This window comes from Colias philodice, chromosome 10 (assembly GCF_061535455.1).
Source record: "Colias philodice isolate Cphi_HAF_F1 chromosome 10, ilColPhil1 Martin Lab GWU primary, whole genome shotgun sequence".
NCBI classification, from domain to species: domain Eukaryota; kingdom Metazoa; phylum Arthropoda; class Insecta; order Lepidoptera; family Pieridae; genus Colias; species Colias philodice.
In genome coordinates this window covers 5,405,635-5,426,448 of record NC_143095.1, presented here as the reverse complement: position 1 = coordinate 5,426,448, position 20,814 = coordinate 5,405,635, and the positions used below count along the sequence as shown (strand labels likewise).

Below are 20,814 nucleotides of genomic sequence, written 5' to 3'. Positions count from 1 at the left end.
ACAATAACATAATTATAATAAATGTTACAATGCATTCATTTCATATAACCAATCAGCCGAAAACAGTGGTAAGTATTTCCACAGAGTAAACTTAACAACAAATTCAAGACAGCCATAATAAAATAACGTAATGCGGTCAGCAATGCCACGGCTATTTAGCTAATCGTGTCATAACAATTATACGATTTTATAATATTGTAAGGTGCCAGTACTTCATCGTTCAACGATTGCGCGCATACCAATACATTTCTGCATATATTGTGTATTATCAGCTAGCAACCAATTATTTTGCAAAAAATACCAGGAGCCTTTGTGACGTAGAGTATTTGTAGTGATTTTATTACTTGAACGGCCATTTCAGCTGTCAATGGAGCTCGTGCAGTTGTTTTTCTAGACTGCAGACAACCAGTATATAAAATCATGACAAGATACGATGCAAATGAGATTAATAAATCAGCCTTTGATCCGCTGCAGGATTCGCTTTGTTATGAAGTGTTTCACAAGAGCAAAGTGTTGGTTTGAATATTTTGATAGCTTTATTTAGTTTAGTCAGATACACTGAAATATTTGCCGGTAGTAAATTTATTTATTTAACCACATAATATGAATATGAAGCTATTTCTGCGAACAGATTTATATGTTCATAAAAATGCATTTCGAAAAAATACATTAACTCTGTGCCACCACAATAGATAAACTGGTAACTGGCAGAAACGGTGTAAAGATTAATGTTAAAGATTATTATTCATATTTTCCTGCAATAAAAAGCAATTCAGGGATTAAAGAGATGTAGATATAATTTATTTGCAGGTAGAGTAACTTGCAAATAAAGTATTAAGTAAGTCCTAAGTACCTTGTTAACATTTTGTTAATAAAATGATAATAATGATATTTAATTTTATAAGATTCAAATATGTACTTACTTTGCTAATCTGAAAATCTTGTTCTAACAACATTCCTTTAATTTCTTTACTAAAATAAATTAGAATTTTGTAACTGAGCATTTAAAATTAAACGGTAGCAACTAGCACCAGGATTTGGAAGCCTGACAAATTCAAGATGGATTAACAATCTCAATTTCACGATACTTTACCGTAAAGGAAAACATTCAATTGTTTGTAACATTTTGATAAAGGGGTTTCAAGTCTACAACTACGAATGATGTTTTATAAATTTTAAATTTTTATTTAAGATAAAAAATACAAGATTAAAAACATTACCTACTCAAGCTATAATAATTAAATAATAATTAAAGTTTTCACAAACGAAATAAACAAAAAAATATATGGGTAACGTTTTTGAAACGATGAAACTGAGCAAAATTTTTTTTTTCTTTAACATGTTATGTTGTTATATTTGTGAAACTACGTAGTTTAAGTTGTCTATAAATTGCATTATTACTGCCTTTGTAATTATTACTTTATTTTTATGATCGAAATACATTTTGAGTTTTATTATTTACTTGATCTTATTTGCCTAGAAATAAAGGATAAGACTTATTTAAAGCGAAGGTCACGTCTTGATCGTGAACGTTATCCATCTAAAGCAAATATTGAAATCAAACTTTATTACTTGATTTTTATTTATTTTTTATTTACCCTTTTAATATGAATGGATAGAAACAGGTCAGCTACTAAATAAAACTGATGCTGATTTCCATGTTCAAAGTTATTATTTTAAATCAGATCGTGTGACTATTACTTTTTTTAATGAAAAAGCGAAGATGATCAATGGTCTAATTACCGTATCTGAGAGGACAAACATGAACCAATTGAAATGCTCTATACTTATATAATATGGAATAAATGAATTTTTATTTATATAGGTACGTAAATGAATATTTTTTTGAGTCAAATGGTGTCTGATAGTAACGGAGCGGATGAAAATCTATGTTTACTGCAAATGTTTTTTTATCTTGACATGTTAATCAAATGAAAAGAATTCAAGATTAAATTGATTTTATACCTCACATGATAAGAGAAACTTTTTTCTTAGATATTGAAAAAATCAAAAATAAAATAATTAAAAAAAAATGTTATTTTTGGTACATGCATGCATGTTCATTTACCACAATAATTACTTTAAATCACAAAATCAACAACACAATACTGAATATGAAAATGAAACTGTGAAAAAAAAAGAGAAAAATATGAAAAACATTTAAAATTGTATATAAACGTGGATATGGTTTTTCCGTATCCTTCAGATTCATTTTTATTGTATCAAAAACATAAATATCAGGGAAAACCGAGAAATTATCTTACAAATTACAAGATAGACAGAAACACATGTTATCTGCTGACTTTATATCTGGATACTTACACTATGAAATAGGTGGGATTTGCCCACCTGTAGGTACTGCCACGAGTGAAACCGCGTGGCACAGCTAGAGCTTTAATAATTATTTTAAAGTGCATTATTTATGTTAATCTTTAATACAAATATGAATCGAAAAATGTGTTGGTAAGCGCATAACTCTAGAAAGGATAAAAAATTTTTGTTAATTTTTTGTTTATAATATTCCTTGAAGTACGAGGATGGTTCTTATGGAGAGAAAACGTTAACATGTACCACGGGCGAAGCCGGGGCAGACTGCTAGTTGAATATATTTTTAGTAGGTACCTATTGTTACTTATACTTTATTTTTCTTCATAATTATAAATACATATGAAAGGAACTCCAAAGGAAACACTTACTTAAATTACTACGTTTCCTTTATTGATCAGTTATTTAAGTGTTTGATATTACTAAATGTTTTACGACTTTCCGTGTATAATATATTGCACGCCTCATAAGCGAAGCGTTGAGGTGGGTACTACTGTCACTTCGCGCAAAACATCTGATTTTTCAAACTTAAAATGTCTTTATGTATCATACATTGCACTTGTAAGATAATACATACACACACATATTAAGAAAAAACACTATTTTTAACGTTCATGATATTTTTGATGTCATTTTTGTTATTTAAACTAGTTAAAAAACAGTTTAAAAAAGTTCTGTCGTGGACGTCCGTGTGTCTGTATGTGCGGATCCTTTTTCTTGTTAACACGATAGCGACCGAAATACTTTACTAATCGAGTCTTTTTTTTTCTCTTACGCTTGAGTATGCTCAGGAATAGAACCCTTTCATTTTTCAGGGTCTGATTCGATGTGGTTTAATTCTTATTAAATAAACAAAAATAATAATTAATAAATATTTATTAAAAAAAAAATTATGAGGCGTGCACTTTTGGATTTTCCAAATTATTTTTTATTATTCCACATTATATTAGCAGCCAGGAACATAAATCAAAAAGATAATGCGTTTCTTCTGTTAAAAACACTTCCTATTTTCTCTTATGAGATGTGAAAATATGTCACAATGTGTGTACAAGATAAAGTTATCGTTCTCTAATCAGTGAACAGTTGTACATACTTGTATCTCTTGCCGATAGCGATTCACTAAACATATTATTTTAAATAATAACAACTGAATCTGTGACTATGTATGAATAATAACAATAAATATAGTTATAAATCTATAAACTCTCTTTAATAAGGTAAACTCATGAAATTATTGTATTCGTGATTAACTGATTAGTGTACAAAGATTGAATTAATTCTGTCCCTTTAAAGTGGGTCAAAATCGAGTCTACAGGAAACATGCAAACATACAGGTGAAGCCAATAAAAGCGTGTTATATGTTTCAGTTTCACCCAAAAAACAGCGTGTGAAAGTATCTGAACATTTTTAAGAAACAACAATTATAACTGCTAATAGAATGTAACATGCTATAATTACCAATTTGGGTATGCATGAAAATGTTCTTGCATCAAATAATTTTGCGATATTTCAAAATATTAAATTAATTAAAAAATAATTTGATTGATTTCATCTCACACGTATCTAACCGCAATTGTACATTAAAATATAATTATGACTTAAGAGAGTGCATGTTAAATAAATAATATAAACTCAAAATCAAACTCAAACATTTATTTATTAAATTACACTTCTTCTAAAAGCACTTTTGAATCGTCATAACAAATTTTAACCTTTACCACCGATTCGGAAAGCAGTATCTATGGAGAAGAACCGGCAAGAAATCCAATCAATATAATATATAATGATAACTTCTTATTCGTAAAGCAGGATCTTCATATTGATCAATATTTAGCGGGGTTTAGCATTGGTAGAGCACGATTTGGTTTCGTGGAACCGAAATATTTGTGAAATGTATTTACTTATTCGCCATATTTAATATTTGTCTAACATATAATGTATTCGGTGAAATCTTAAACGACATCCAAAATATTTATTTAGTAAAAATTCTTGGTTTAAAATATTAAGGATTTCTATTGATTCAATAAAAAAAATCATGAAAACATGTTTTTAAGAGTGAAGATGATGGACGATGACTATTGACTGATTGACTTTTAACCAAAGAAAAAACTTTGAAAAATATATCACTTTTTAAAACTTGCTTAAAATATATACGTCTCATAATTTAAGTGACCCTAAACTAAATAGAATAAAGGATGCCAATGATGCTATGCCAAGAATTTATTTTAACAAAAATATTTGCAGTTTATGTTTAAAGATAGCGGCCATTGTTCAAGTATAATGACCGATCGTATCAATAGGAAAACAATAAAAGTGTATTGTAAACTGTTCATAATTTTATCATTTCTATTTCATATTCAATGAGATATTAAACGCTTATATGCACAATTACTTTCAACTGTTTTTCAAGAAATTATTAAATTGCATGTTACACAATTCTTATTTAAGAACTATATTGAGTATTTAAAATTATATCACTTAAATGAAGAAAGTATATGGTATATAAGCGACCATGTGATTATGAACCATGGTAATTAAGTCTAAATAAATGACACTGTAAATATGTAATTAGTGATAACAATAGTAGCATGAGACTGAATATAATGCTGACACCAGTTTTAAATAAAATTTGTGACGTTTATTCATGTTTATTTAGGTGGCTCTGTTAGGACCAAAATTATTATTTAATTTTTTTTTGATAAATCGTTGTTGACAACGCAGATCATTTTAGTAGTTACTAAAGTATTATAAGTTTTACTTAAAACTAACTTCAAATCATTAAATCAACAAAAACTATTTTGTTATCCCTATCACAGTTAAAAGCAACAACAAGACTACATAGTAACCGATCTACAAATTGTCCGAAATTTGAATTACGTAGAGTCGTAGAGTAAACACAAGTGCTTTCAAAATTAAATAATAAAATTAATTTTCCTACTAAACGTTACTTGACTAAATTCCACTTGTAGCCCTGATCTTATTTATTACATACCCAGATATATTTCTTATTCCAATCAGTGTCAATCAAATTGTAGGTATATATATCTGTAGACTGTAGCGTATAAAACAGCTCAAACGTACCTAATCGCGTATTGTGCAATCAGAACACAACTAACTGTGAAGTCTAGTGGGACAGAACCACATAGATACAGGCTTTGCCTAGTTTAGTCTTTAGTTAACTTATATAACCTGTTCATGCTCGATAGGTGTTACTTGAATCGACATCAAAACGTTAATGTCTTGTCAAGTTTAATTCGAAAAATTTCAAAGAATCGACTTTACGGATTGGTTATTTTATTTGATTTTTATTTTATTTTTAGGGTACCTTTATCACCAGTGTTGCTAGTGTTTAAGGGCAGTGGTGACAACTTAATATCTGATGACCTACCTGTCCCTTTGCTTGCTCTTACATAAAAAACCTTCCAATATAAAATATTTTAATTTTGAAATATTTTTGCTACAATTTATTAATTCAGATAATACAGGTTAAACCTACGTAATATATTATAAAATATTCGATGTGCTAAAATATATTATGTTTTGCTCATTTTAAATATTCAGATTAAAAAGATTTTGAGTGAATCTGAATATCGTTCAAAAATTATGATCGTCTGCCCTCCTTCTCATATGATAATTTTAAACTTTAGACATTTTCAACATATGTATGCGTGAATATTAAAAACGAGAACGTGGCCGTATATTATTATTAAAAAAAATTGGCGAAATCACAGCACAATTAATTAACATAAATTGAATTATTTCACAACTTCCAACTAATTGATGTATTTACATAAACATCCCCGTCGACCAATATCGTCATAAAAATATTGTCCTTATGCATCAATATAATATGTAGAAATTGTTTGCTTCCATAAAAAGAGAAACGCGTGCTTTTAAAATTTGCTTATACAAACATAATATATTTTTTTCGCATCAGGTTGGGGCCGGTTCCTTCGTTCGAGTGGCTATTGAGTGAAAACTATTGACGCGGTCCGCAAGTTGCGTGATATCTGTCTCTAACACCTGTCTGTTAATGTTTCTTTTAGACCAGTAAAACGTTTTCATCACAACTCTCTGGTTTCATTTCTACGTACGCAAATGTCAAGGCTCAGTAACAACACCTAAACGATCATTAACATTCCGGCCACCGATCTATAGCCGAATTTATTTTCGCACTTTAATTAATACACAAGGATTTTAAAACCTACATAGAGCATTTTGTTAACATTAACATTCGCATTTTAAACAAACAGTTTCATTGTAAGTACCATTGTCTTTTCATTGTTCAGGCGAGGATTGTTATAGGAAAATTCTCGGATTGACCAGTGATGTCACGTCACAGGGGCCTTACCTGAGTCCTGCGCATTTTGCAGGTGGTGGATGTGGTGCAGGTGAGCGTAGTAGTGGTGGTGGTGGAGGATACATTCCAGATCAGTGCAGTTTAACATTTTCACGGGGCGCCGGCTTCACCGGCAGCCGTCTCACTCACGCTCGCTGCACACTTTCACAAAACTATTCCACAGGCACTTTATTTTGTTTCGCTGTCACATCACGTTATCTCCTTGGACACTAATGCGGGACTAGCGAACATGGGATCTGTCCGAAGACGGCGCCGCTCCGTCTATATCACCAGCTACGCGAAAACTTATCAGCGCATCACGTCAATTTTGTTTATATTTTCTCACAGATTACACATTCTCGTGATTTTTGAAAGGCCACTCGCTGTTTGAAATTGCGCGCGGCAATCGAAACAGCGGAAAGTATCGACACTGCGATCACAGCGGAGGAGTGCACGAGTTCACTCGACAACAATGCAGCGAAAGGTGCGTGCGCACAACACCCGTGGCGCGCGAGTGTACACTGAGTGCGGCATGCGCTCGCTGCCACCACTCCTGCCCCCCTAGTCAAGTGGCTTTCTGTTAGCGTAGCGTTCAATAGAATAGACTACGAATGTATGAGATTGACGTAACCTGTAGATACGTTTATCTACAGCCTACGTCAATCTCATACATTCGTAGTCTATTCTATTGAACGCTACGCTAAACGAAAGCCACTTGACTAGGGGGGCTGGGCTCCCGGCCTCGGCCGCACTTGTCGAAGACTTGGTTATCATATCGTGCCACCTATTGCCCCGCGGCAGCGATGTGCCGTTCAATGCCCGAACCTATTATCATCTTCACATGGAAGTAGCTCAATTGACACACGCGTCCTAATCAGCTTAACCTAGAAACATATTATTATAACGAAAATTGTTGTTTATCGTGGTACAATAGGTAAGTGCACAATATCAAGGATGCATACACAATTAACATTAACGTTTAACAAATATATCCAATTATACATGCATATGCCTCTATATAAATACGAAACGGTGCTAACGTCGCTCTTATCGATCAACAAACGTCGTATTGCTGAGAAGAATGTAGTAATTATTTTGAAATTATTGTAGTTTGCGGAAAAAAGGAAAAAATTAACAAGTAAAGTATCCGCAGTACGATTACCAAGGTCGGGGGACCTGCTCGCCGTGAGTGCTGGCTGCGGACGAACTTTCGAGCGGCGCAGGCGCGTGTGTGAACACTGAACAGTTACATTACTTATGTAGATAGGTTACCGAGTAAATCACTTGATGTACATTACAATGAAAGCTCGCTTAAGAATGCACACCGAATGGCACTACCAGTGAAAATATTAAGTAAGAATTGGCTCTACATTTCCGCCTTATCTACTCTTGTTTTCTGACTGGTTTGTAAAAGAATCTTTGCTTCCAATGTAAGAATAAAAAAAAAACATATAACTAATTAGGTATGCTGAAAATACAAACCAATTATTTGTATAATAATGTTATATTGCAGTATTAAATATACCAATAGAACAAAAAGTTTTTGAAAAAATTTTTGAAGAATAACGCTACAAATTTTGAAATGGTTTGCTTTTGAAACGTATATATTTTTAAAGGTTATGTTTATTTTTAAAATATTTATTACAATATATGCGATAAATAATCACATGAATATTAAGTTTTGCCGCATATTTGTGTCTGACCTTAGTTACTTCACACGTAATCGCTATCCGTTTGAGCTTGACAGGACCTTACAGCAATCCTTTGTTTTTATTAACATCGTTACATTGAGATGTTGACGGAAATACCTTTATGGTATTATGTAACCCTTTAATTTTATCGGAAGAATATATGCGAGATAATGTAATTTACACGTATAGATCATTCTAATAAACATCGATTTTTTACGCTTGTATATAACTAAAATAACTAGCTATGTGAAAATTGACCTGAAAGGAATATGACAACCAATTTTTCATCCCACTTTTGACCTAAACATTTCATGACTTCTACTACTAGCAGAACAACAGTGTATAGAATTTCAATACTTATTGTACCTTGAGGGAGCAATTTAGTAGTTTAACGCGTATTTCCACCATTCATCACAGTTTAATTTTAGCCTGCACTTAAATCCCCTTAAGTAGTTAATGTAACGAGGGGGACGTCATCGCCGACTACAATTTTAGCATTCACTTGGTATGGTGGGCAGAGCTGTATAGCTCTTACTACATATTACTGGTATGACAAAATAAGAGCAGAGAATATTCTGTACTTTCTTGTTTTATTTGAAGCAAGCATTATACGTTCAATTAAAGACTTTTTGGAATTTTACACATCATGACCAATTGGTCAATTGACCATGCTTACTGTTAAGTTTTCGAAACATTGGGATAAATAATACAATGAATAAATCGCGTTTAAAATCCGTTAAAACTCGTTTCATTTTCAAATTAAGAGCAGAATCAAACTTTAAAACTTCTTGTACCTAATTCAAATTCGAATATCGATGGCCATCGGTATCTGTTCTTTGAAGCGTATGTGAGTACGGTTACTGTTTGCGGTTAAATGTAGATCTAGACCTCAATTTAGTCATATGCTGTTGGTTTGTTTGTATTCTAAGTTTTTATATTATTCTAAGTTTGTTTTTGAAATATTTATAATACAAATTATGGTTTAAATTATTGAAAATATGTGGTTACTATCATTACAATATACAATTACATATATTAAATAGTAGGAACAATTCAAAAAACTTCACGTGAAAAGCCAATTTATTTGCGATTAGTACATTTACTCTACAAGCTTTCCTAAGTGCTAATATCCTTATAAATTTAAGTTGAACTGCTAGTTTCTGGTCAACATTGACAGGAAAAACGAGATGTATAGATATAAACAAAACTTTAAAATTATTGAAATATAACTTTTTGTAATTCTGAGCATTGATAACGATGGTTGGACTTTGCCCACATCAAACCAGTCCAGTTAAAATCGAATCTCACACGATAATGTAAATATGAATTCAAAAATATAATGAATAAATGTATACGCAATTGAATTTTGAATGATATAAATATTTGCTGACACAAGAAACACAAAGTAGAGACAGCGTTAAAAAGTTTTAACTAAAACAATAAGTGATAACTTTTGAAACAATAATCGTTAAACAATATAAGTTAAGTTTCAATATAATCTATGCATATAAACTCTTCCGGGATATAGGTATTATTAATTACATTGAGTGCGTTAATCAACCACAATTAGATTAAAACACGCTATGTTCTTATTATTGGAATTGCGTGGAATTTAAACAAAGCCATTATTAAATATAGACGATGACGATTAGATAAATCGTTCTAGGAAATAAATTTTAATTCTATTACAAATATTTTACTTATACGAATTATCATATAAAGCATTTTCATACGGTTTTTTGAAAGCTTTTTTTTTTTACTTTTTATTGATATTGAAGGAACATTTGTAGGTGTAATTTTGACTTTATAAATGATATCTATTTTTAACCGGCTTCCACAAGAAGGCGGAAGTTTCCAATTTGTAGCGTTTTGTTTTATAAGAAATGTCTGAAACCCTTATTATGGGTGATTATGGTTAAATGATTACAATCTAATTTAATAAAATTGTAGAGCTTTTTTTGCTTATTTTACTTCCATTTTATACATAAAAATAAATTATTGGGCTATATTTTTTTTTATAGTAATTTTCTTAATCAGTTTATGAGTTATTGTAAACATAAACCCTCATAAACCTAATATAATTTTATCCTGTAGCCAAAATAATTTTTAACTTCAGCATTTGAATTTAAAAGAAAAGACTTTAAAAAAAGCGGTCAATTCACATACATAAAGAAAATCAGGGACATAATGAGTGCGTTATCGGCCTCGAAAGTACAAATTACTCATTTCGTGATTCGTAAATATAACTTATATACACATGAGTCTCTAAGTATAGATACAGTAGTCGTTAAATATCGCAAGTTACGTTTTGCAAATACATACATACTGTGAGTATTTTTTGTTATACATGCATACAATTTAAATAAATAACAAATACGCTAAATTATTTAAACTAACATTTACACATATATAAATTAATTATTTACATAATAAAGTAGCAATTAAGATTCGCTATTTGATCCGACCGCCCACATGAAAATATAAAAATTGGAAAGCGAAACGACTTTCACGCGCCTGAAAGATTTTGTCAGGTGTAAATATAATTTCACGTGCAATCAATTCATTCTTTATCATATATTATCATTTATCTACTTTTTAGCAGCTTTCTCTTACTAATCTTATGTAAGTGTAAACATGTATTATGTATTTTCATCTTCTTTTTGGGAAATGTGAATGATGCATTTTATTCATTCTAAATTTATTTTATTTTTACATATCTTCGTGAACTTTACGCCGAAGCCTTAAACATATATAAAGTAGGTAAGACATTGTAATTCAACCCAGGCCTGATAAATTGTAACACTCCGACAAGAAGAAGGTAAACCTCCTGAGATATAGAGTAAATAAGATAAAAATGCATCTGCAAACAATGAACGTGCAAAGGTAGGTAAAATGCACTTACCTCTTGACCAACCATCAAAATGACATTTTTTTACAAATTTGCTATTTAAACAACTTAGCCTTTAAATAGCAATTCATATTTAAAGCCTGACCCTGATATATATCGTCGCAAGTGCCTGATAAATAAGTACAAATTCAAATTCTGTTACATTTTATTATCAAAATAGTCATATGTATGTAAATTTTTATACACGGTTGAAGTATGTGACGAGCATATATGCGATAAGGAAACTATGCCACTTTTCCTTTTGGGAAGACGAGCTTGTCCTTCGTTGACCTCAAGAGGGTTACGAAGAGCAAGGACTGACAGCTAATGGCTATGACGGAAGACTCGATGAAGGAAGAGAACTATTTCCTTGACTTGTTTAGTAACTTTTGAATCATCATCAACAAAATCATAACAGCCTTTCCGCTGCGGCTTCATCTGCGTGGAATTCATTCATCTATTATGGCTATATTTCGTTTTATAAACCATCCTATAAATTTTCTCAAGGTTCAGATCATCAGTATACCAAATTTTATGAAAATTAGTTCACGCGTGAACATTACAGACATACACAGATAGAGTTACTTATACATACATTTTATTAACAGTACTAGCTGGGCCCCATTGTTTTACCCGCATTAGAGCTCCTATTAGTCTTAGCGTGAAAATATAGACTTCCTCGATATGTCAAACTGAAAGAATTTTTCAAATCGGACCCGTAGTACCAAATAAAAGAACAAAGAAACAAACTCTTCAGCTTTATAATATGTGTATAGAGAGGATGGCGTATTTTATATTATCCACTTAGCACTTACATATATTTGTTGCAACTCAGACCAGTATTGAATCCATAAATCACCTGATTGGCCGAGTATGCATTAGGAGATGTCACACATCGGCGATCCATCGAGATTCTAGGACATACCGTTTTCATCACGAGATTTTCCATTACTTGTTTGAAGAGTGATTGGCAAGCGGTAAATAAATTCAAAAACTAAAACGAGTTAAGCACTTTATTTATATTCTAAAACTTTCATATGAAAATTAATAATATAAAATAATTAATTCTGATCATTATTTCTTTAGCGATACGAAGCAGAATGTAGCGTAGCGTGTAAGTTTTATTGTTTGCTTTAATTTTGTTTTGTATTTCAAATTAACATTTGCACAAATGCATATGGATGTTTATTTTTAGAATGCTTATTAAAATTTCAAGCTGAAACACGTATATTTGCTACAACTTCTGTTTTTCTGGAAATTTTGATGATATACACAGATAATAAATGCACGCGATCGTGTTTTAAAATTTTTCAACAGCTAAAGTGTTTATAGAAATCAATTTATATGTTTTATTGAGTAGCTATATGAAATTAATCCAAAAAATACTTGAATGCCCATGAAATGCCACACTGCTTTCATATTGCAAAATCAAAATACTCAAACATGCCCAAAAACTCAACATAATATGGTCATACAACAATAAAATAATTTCAACAGAACAAACTAAAAAATCAAGTAAGAGAATTGCGGCAAACCTTTCTCCAAACTTTTGGAATTTGAAATCATCATTATAAAAGGATTGATTCGCAATCGAGTACAATTTCGCCGAGTCAATTGCGAGATTAATGTCTCTTTAAATGACTCTGTGGAAATGCGCATCAAAGCAGGTGCGGCTGAAGCTCGGACCTCCAGTTATGGTGTTTCAATTAATTCGCTTTTGACCGACGCACCCGGTCGTTACACTCCGACAAGGCTGTAGAGCAGCCTAGAAGCGGTTTCGATAAACCTGACGTGAATACATTGGGATCATCAGCATATGCGTCGAATTTCAATGGAATTGCACTCTTGGATTGTTTTGAAATCTGTGTTTTAAGCTGCTAACAAAACGAACTGCTAAGTCTGTAAGCTGCGAAAGAACTTCACCTTTTTAGTTATTAGGTAAAGTAGGATTTTATCATTGGCAGAATATTGTTTTCATCAATATAATTAATATTATATTAAGTTCATTATATTCTCTTCCAGTATATTTAAACCTAACATCATTGACGTGCGTGTTTCGTCATAATCGGAACCTTTGATCGACGTCTTCCAATTCTCAGACGAAACGCTTTAAGGCAGGTTCGCAAAAGTGGCATTTTTCTTAAAAGACCACTTTTTTGAGTACTGCGAAGTCTTTGCTATATAGATAAACCATTTACATAAAACGCAAAGGCATTTACACCCTTCGCCTTTCGAATAAACACAACGAGAATTGAAATTCACATAATACTCAAAAACTTTAATATATTGAAAAAAAAAATATTACAATTTAAGCTGTTTTGGTATATTGTAAGAAAAGTTGTTGTTGACCTATGACTAAAATGGAATTTGTTGGAAGAAACAAATTAAAATTAATCTTAAATAAAGGATGCTAACAGAACTAGTTAGCTTGCAGAAAGTACTATCTAATAATTATAATAAGCTACGTGTTCGCCACGCAACATAGGTTCCTTTCGTTATTAAAGACAAGTCTTTCTGGCTTATTTATGGTTTACTGACTAATATTAATTATGTCTGAGATTTCCGTACTAGGAGTTCCTGGTTTGAACTTGCAATCCCTTCCGCTCTGACCAAGAGATAACACTAGGGACGAAAATCGAAAACAAAGAAATCAGTGTCTTAAAATTAAAAAATTTACGAGGTAACTGGCAGGTTTGTGCGGACAAAAATAATGGACGCATTCCATTGCCTTTTTAATAAATCATGAATATTATCTTGCAGATTTATACTCATATAAAATGAAAAGCATGAACAATTTTTTGCTGAGTTGAAGATCTGCAATTACTTAATGTTTGACCGTTAGACTGAGGCATCCGACTGGTCAAGTTTTTACGATACCTCGCTGCGGTACCTGCCTAGACTATGCGACGTTGATTCCTTTTCTTAAAGTTTACAACAACAAAAAATAAGATTTACGAGTTTTACTAAAAAGAAAGAAGACGAATTAGAGATTAGATGTGTTGCAGTAACACAATATAATAGCTGTTCCTAACCCTTTAAGAAATAGGTTCTAGTTCTTAATAACTAAATTGATTGTAAGTCCCAAAATATGCTTGCTATTAGTTTTAAGGTATAACAAAAAAAATTAACCGACAAAGTAATACTAATAATAATTATAATACAGTATTTTCCTAGTTTCATTGATTCAATACTAAGTATTAACTACCAGCCAATTGAACAGGAACCTCCCAAGGAAGCGCGCTCTATGTAAGCCACATCTCAGCTTACCAGAAAGCGCTCAATATAGCCTATATTGAGCGCTTTCCTATTGAACAATAAAAATAATTAAAAAAGCAACAAAGCCAATAAAAATTGTGCCCATGTAAAATTAGATATGCATATTATTATTCAAAGAACCATCTTCAAGACTCAACGGGCTATAAAATTTACACTAAAACGAAATGTTAGCAAGTAGAAACTAGAAAGTCTGCGCAGACGCAACAAATATTAAGTCAATAGAGAATACAAACAACTATTTCGAAAGAAATATCGGCATTATTAAGTATAATGAGATGATTGAAAACGAATACGATTATATCTGATATTTTTACAATGGCGTCAATATTTTATCGGGGTCGTTCATCCCAACCTCTTCATAATAGTTATTTAGTAATAAATTTCACAATGATTATAATTATATCCTCCCCTATCGTAATTCTACGATATTTACTATCTTTTTATGCCAATTGAGAATGTTCACTAATTTTGATTATTAGCACTCCATATTCTCTGTCAAAAATAAATAATACTAGTGAAAAAATTACTTCGATACGTCAATTATTTTCCGATTTAGAAGTAAAACAAGTTGTAAACGCCCGGTGATGGTGTGACGTCACACCACAACACGCTCAATCTGGCTCACTCAGTCCGCTAGCGATCGCGCGCCCGCGCCGTCGAAATTATAATTAAATACTTTTAAAAATGTCCAATCCAAATACCAGAAAATCATGTGTTGTTCCTAAATGTAAAAATACAACTACCAATTCGCCGGATAAGTTGTTTTTTATAGTGGCAAAGGAAGTAAGCTACATATTATAATATTTTGAGAACATTGCAGCTGTTTTGCGTTATCCTTTGTTTTCTATACAAGTTTTAATCTATACTAGACTGTGCTTCTGCTCTGCTCGTATGGGCTAAGTATAGGTAGATGGCTAGTAAGATTTTTTCTTGTTTTAAGTTGAGAGTGATATGGAGAATTATACTAAAATATAAGTTGGTCGGGGGGAAGAATTAAACAAAAACAGGGTACAGTTCCACACAAATTCAAATGTCAACAGGAAAATGAAGATAAACCTCAGAGATCAGCAGTGCAAAAACGCAATCGTATAGAATATTTTGAGAAACTATTAAATAAAGATGAAACTTTGGCATGACTGTTATTTTATTAAACGAATAATAATTACTATTATTGGACTATTAACGAAATTCGCGGACGAAAACCCATCAAAATACTGCGCAAGCTATAACACCTACTACAGCGCTGCCGACTTGATACTAGGGTGCGTATAAAGCAAAATTACCAATCTTCTATTAGATGATACGTGTAATATTCAAGACCAAATCTAAAAAATAAAATATATAACAAACTAGATGATATGTTCAACGATTCTGTTCAATCAAAAACATAAAATATTAAAATTGACTCGATAAAAAAATCACCAAGTTAGCTCTAATTTTCACACTTTTACGTTTTCTACTTGACATGGTAATACTTATTATGATTTTTTTTTATAAACAATTATATTAAAACATTTGCAAGATATTTGTCAGAGCATTTTGAGTAATTACTTTTAGTTTTGGTTTTATCTGCGATAAACCACTTTTATCGTGACAAAACCAAACGTTTATCTCGAGAAAAAAAGAGCGCCAAAAATAAAACCAAAACTAAAAGTAATTACACAAAATGATCTGACAAATATCTTGCAAATGTTTTAATATAATTGTTTATGAAAAAAAAAATCATAATAAGTATTACCATGTCAAGTAGAAAACGTAAAAGTGTGAAAATTAGAGCTAACTTGGTAATTGTTTTTTATCGAGTAAATTTTAATATTTTATGTTTTTGATTAAACAGAATCGTTGAACATATCATCTAGTTTGATATATATTTTATTTTTTAGATTTGGTCTTGAATATTACACGTATCATCCAATAGAAGATTAGTAATTTTGCTTTATACACACCGCGCGGGGACGCGGCCGCGCGGTGCGTTGTGACGTGACGTCACAAGCGGTCACGTGACTATTAGCGGGACTCGATATTTTTCGAAACTTTGAATGCGTATAAAATCAAAACTACTTGGTATTTTTGACTACGACAAAAACTAGTGTATTTGTATACATACAGGCTTTACTGAGACACAATTTCAAGGGATTTGGCATACCTAGTAACATTCTTCATTTCGAAATTTTTATCTCCCTCTTTAATTACACGACTCGACAAAAAAATTTTCGTTCTTTGTCCTAAAGTTTATACTATTATTTTCCAGTTAGTTATGCACAAAAACGAAAAGAAAATACCTTTTTTCGGTATAAAGTTTGCTTTTGTGATAGTTATAATAATAATACAAATTTTTCAATTTTTTCATAAATTTTAATTTTTTAAAAAGACCGCGCGGTGAGAGTGGGATATTAACGTTTACACTGTGCCGCTAGATGGCACCCGAGTGGTAAACAACCATCAGGTATTATTTACAAGCCCAGAATAACTTAAAATGTCGTCACGAAAGTGAAAATACGATGCTGATGCATTTTGTTTTATATGTGGTCAATTTATTAAAGTTCGAGACGTGAAATATGAACTAAAGACATCTCACGTTCTCTGTGAAGCCTATGAAGCATATTTTGACTGTCCTGTACGGAATCAAGATAAGCCATGGGCTCCACATGTTGCTTGTAGATATTGTAAAAGGTGTTTGGAAGGTAAGGCAAATTCCAATTACAAATTTTAAGGCCATGGGCTGCAGGATGTCAAAGTACATATGCTGCATGCTCATTTGGATAAATTTAAAAACAATATGGGATCCTATTCCGAAGAGCAAGGAGAACGTTTCCATCAGGACATCATGAATTTTGAACAACGCTATCAAGGCCAATACAATGAAAACATGATGGGCGACTATATTTGGGGTTTATTGAGAGAAAGTAGCTATGAACATAAAAGAAAAAGTAAAAGTGTGCACTTTTAAGTTATTTTCCACTTTTCTGTAAGCTAATTTGATAGTAAAACTCAATAAAAATAATAAACATTTTTATTTCAATAGTTTTATTTTCAATCAAAAATTAAAATCCGAGATTTTTAAAAATTTCCTTCAATCAGTCTTCTAAGCACAAAAGCAAAGTTTTTCATGCCATATATTTTTTTTCCTTCTAATTACGACCTAAACTACGAAATTTAATGCTTTGCAAACAAAGTCAAATTTCATGGTGACCCGTTGTTATGTATCAACGAGGGTATTACTGTACTTTTTATTTTAGCAGTTATCACCACTTTTTAAAATATATTTATATTTTAGATTATTAAGTTAATATTATATAAAAAACAAGAACACAACATACATAACCATATAAACATAACATAACCATATCTAAATTTAGAAATGTGTCACTATTACATATTATTATACTTTAATATCTTTAATTCAATGTTGGTACATTTTAACATTACATAACATAACGTTATATTCAATAGACAATAGTGATTAATAATATAACAGATTGTACCTAAAAACCTACGTCCTGTTTTTAAGAGTTAAAAATTATAATACTCAAGTACAATAATTTCCTATTTCTAAAACGTTCATAGGTTGTACCATAAATCATAAGTGTTCAATTTTTCATAATTTTTAGCTGATATTATGACTGCTCTATTTAGATGGTGATGTTGGATAAAATTAATTTCACTTTATGGGATAGGCTTAGATCATTAAGTAATGGATGGAGTACGCTGGCAAATGTTCTAACTAAACTTTCTGCTGATTTTGGTGCGGGGAGGGCAACTCACACTATTGAAACACAATCACACATTCACAAAAATAATTTGTGTCATGAAAGTCGTAAAAATCTACGACCTTTTAAGCGACGAGTTTTTAAATTCAACTCTATCCCTAAGTTCATAAAGATTGGGATAGGAGAAGAAAAGAAATGCTTATAATTTCTAATTATTTATTTGGTCGAGCCTCAATTTTGGCATAATACTTATACCTCTAAAATTAATTAACAGGAGATTATTCTTATCAGTCATATTATTTGTGTTTCCACAATTGGAGATAGGCAGGACTTTGCACATTAATGTAAACATTTTTGCCATGTTGACTCAATTCAAAAGGCATCCTTTGGGCTTCGGCTCTCTCTGGATTTCTTTGAGCATTTCTTTCCGCATATATCTCTGCATTTCTTTCAGAATTTCTCTCGCCATATATCTCGGCAATTCTTTCTGCATTTCTCTCGGCATTTCTCTCTGCATTTCTCTCCTCGGCATTCCTCTCAGCATTTCTTTCGGCATTTCTCTCAGCATTTCTCTCAGCATTTCTCTCAGCATTTCTCTCAGCATTTCTCTCAGCATTTCTCTCAGCATTTCTCTCAGCATTTCTCTCTGAATTTCTCTCTGTATATCTTTCAGCATTTCTCTCGGCATTTCTCTCGATATTTCTCTGTACATTGCTTTCTGTATTTGCCTGAACATTTCTCTCTGGATTTCTCTCTTGTGCGGCCACGCGTGTGTTTAATTCCACTGGTACGGAATAGGGTTGTGGTACCCTCACCTCATATGGATGAAGAATAGGAACTAACACTGGTGTTGGGACGGGTACATTAACATGTTTCACAACAGGCACATGCTTGTGTTGAGTTATGAGTACCTCCTTCTGGATTACAGCTGGCGGTAAATTACCAAGAGCATCTTCTTGTTCAAATGATTCCTGGTTTTCTGTCGCGTTGTTCTGTTCGCGTATCAAATTGCCGCGAACTAAGGCATTTAAAAAGGAATTATAATTAGTGACCTGTTCTTGTTGTTGTTGTGCTTCTGGATTGCCACTCTCAGGCTGATTCCTTTGAACATTAGAGACTGGCTTTCTTTGTTCATAATTATTATTTTCAAAAGTGTTCTGGAAATATGCTTTAATTTGTTCTTGTAAATACTGTTCTTCTGAGTTTTCTTGTTTTACCGGATTCCTATTTTGCTGATTTTGCTCTTTGGATTGTATAACTGGTCCTTGATTGTCTTGATTGAACAACAATATTTGTGGTGTTAAACCACCGCGATTCAATGGAAGCCTGTTTGGTGCATTTATGTATCTTTCACCTTGTTGCTCCTGTTCTACGCTTATTAACTGCGATTTATGCACAAGTGGGGCCTTCAAAATATTAAGGTTTTCCCGGTGAGAATTATACCTTGATTGAGAATTTTGTTGTGGTAGTTTCGTTGGTCGTCGACTCATAGATATTTCACCTGAGGAATGTGACCGAAGTTCCATCTTGCCTGCTTGAAGTTCATTTAATTGATCTGGAGTTAAATAAATTATTATATCCTTCTCAGCAAATCTTTTCTGTTGATTTTGTGCTGCTCCTGCCGGTGAATCATTATTATTCGTAAAGGTTTGGGGTCCTCGGTCCAATTGCTTTGCTTGAATAGCAACTGCTGTTAAAATAACAGAGATAAGAGTAACCTGTAAAAAAGAAAACGATATTAAAGCTGATATTTTAAGAAAGAAACTCCTTTTTCTTATATTTTTTTTTTTAACCGACCTGAGTTAACATTTTGTATAGTTAAGAGATGAGGTCTCAACGGAAACGATCGAGCGTCTAATTTTGAGTTTAAAAATCAGCTTTTTATATACATTTATGCGTAGTAGAAAATAGCTAATCTATAATTAAAGCTACTTTTTACATCATAATTTGCATACGCTTCTATAAGAAACATATCTTCCTAAGGTTCTAAAAATAAATGTTATAAATTCATAATAATTATGTAACTCAAAAACTGGCTAATATAGTATTTACAAATGATTTTGAAGTAGGTTAGTAAGTTAATCGAGTTAAGATTTGCTAGATGAGTACAGTATTTTTTCTATTTTTAATTATTATTAGATCTTTATTGATTTATATTATACTAGCTTCCGCCCACGACTTTGTACGTGCATCCCCGTTTTTCTTAGCGGATGCCTACGTCCTAACATCTACCTGCATGCCAAATTTCACCCCGATACGTCCAGTGGTTTGGGCTGTGCGTTGATAGATCACTATATCGTCACCTTTGAGTTTTATATATTATTATATAGATAAGATGTACAATGTACATTATTATTTTATTATTTCTTAACTAGATATTAATAAATAAATACCTCTTATTTGACCGGTTAACCAATAACACGCCTATTATGAAAAGATTATGATGGAAGTACTTTTTTCATATTATGACATTTAAATTTTAATAATTTATCTCGTGACTTGAATTAATGGTTTATATGAGTAAATCATGTATTGTCAATCTTTTATACATACTGTACAGAATCTTAAATCTTATTTTAGTAGTGT

The 20,814-nt window shown here is 31.8% G+C and overlaps 2 protein-coding genes across 2 annotated transcripts in view; both read right to left on the bottom strand.

Annotated features, from left to right (window-relative positions):
• The window catches only part of LOC149485193 (uncharacterized), a 151,921-nt gene extending 144,719 nt beyond the window's left edge, over positions 1 to 7,202 (bottom strand). The window contains exon 1 of the mRNA XM_089699962.1: positions 6,677 to 7,202. Coding sequence (XP_089556088.1) covers positions 6,677 to 6,773 — 97 coding nt within the window. The 5' untranslated portion in view covers positions 6,774 to 7,202. The remainder of the gene's footprint in view (positions 1 to 6,676) is intronic.
• An 11,225-nt stretch (positions 7,203 to 18,427) lies between these two features.
• LOC149485192 (uncharacterized) lies at positions 18,428 to 20,079 on the bottom strand. Its single transcript, XM_089699605.1, has 2 exons — positions 20,026 to 20,079; positions 18,428 to 19,946 (listed from the first exon to the last, which is right to left on the bottom strand). Exons 1-2 carry the CDS (start codon positions 20,035 to 20,037, stop codon positions 18,525 to 18,527), a joined length of 1,434 nt encoding a protein of 477 aa, XP_089555731.1. The 5' UTR covers positions 20,038 to 20,079; the 3' UTR covers positions 18,428 to 18,524.
• Positions 20,080 to 20,814: the final 735 nt, after the last annotated feature.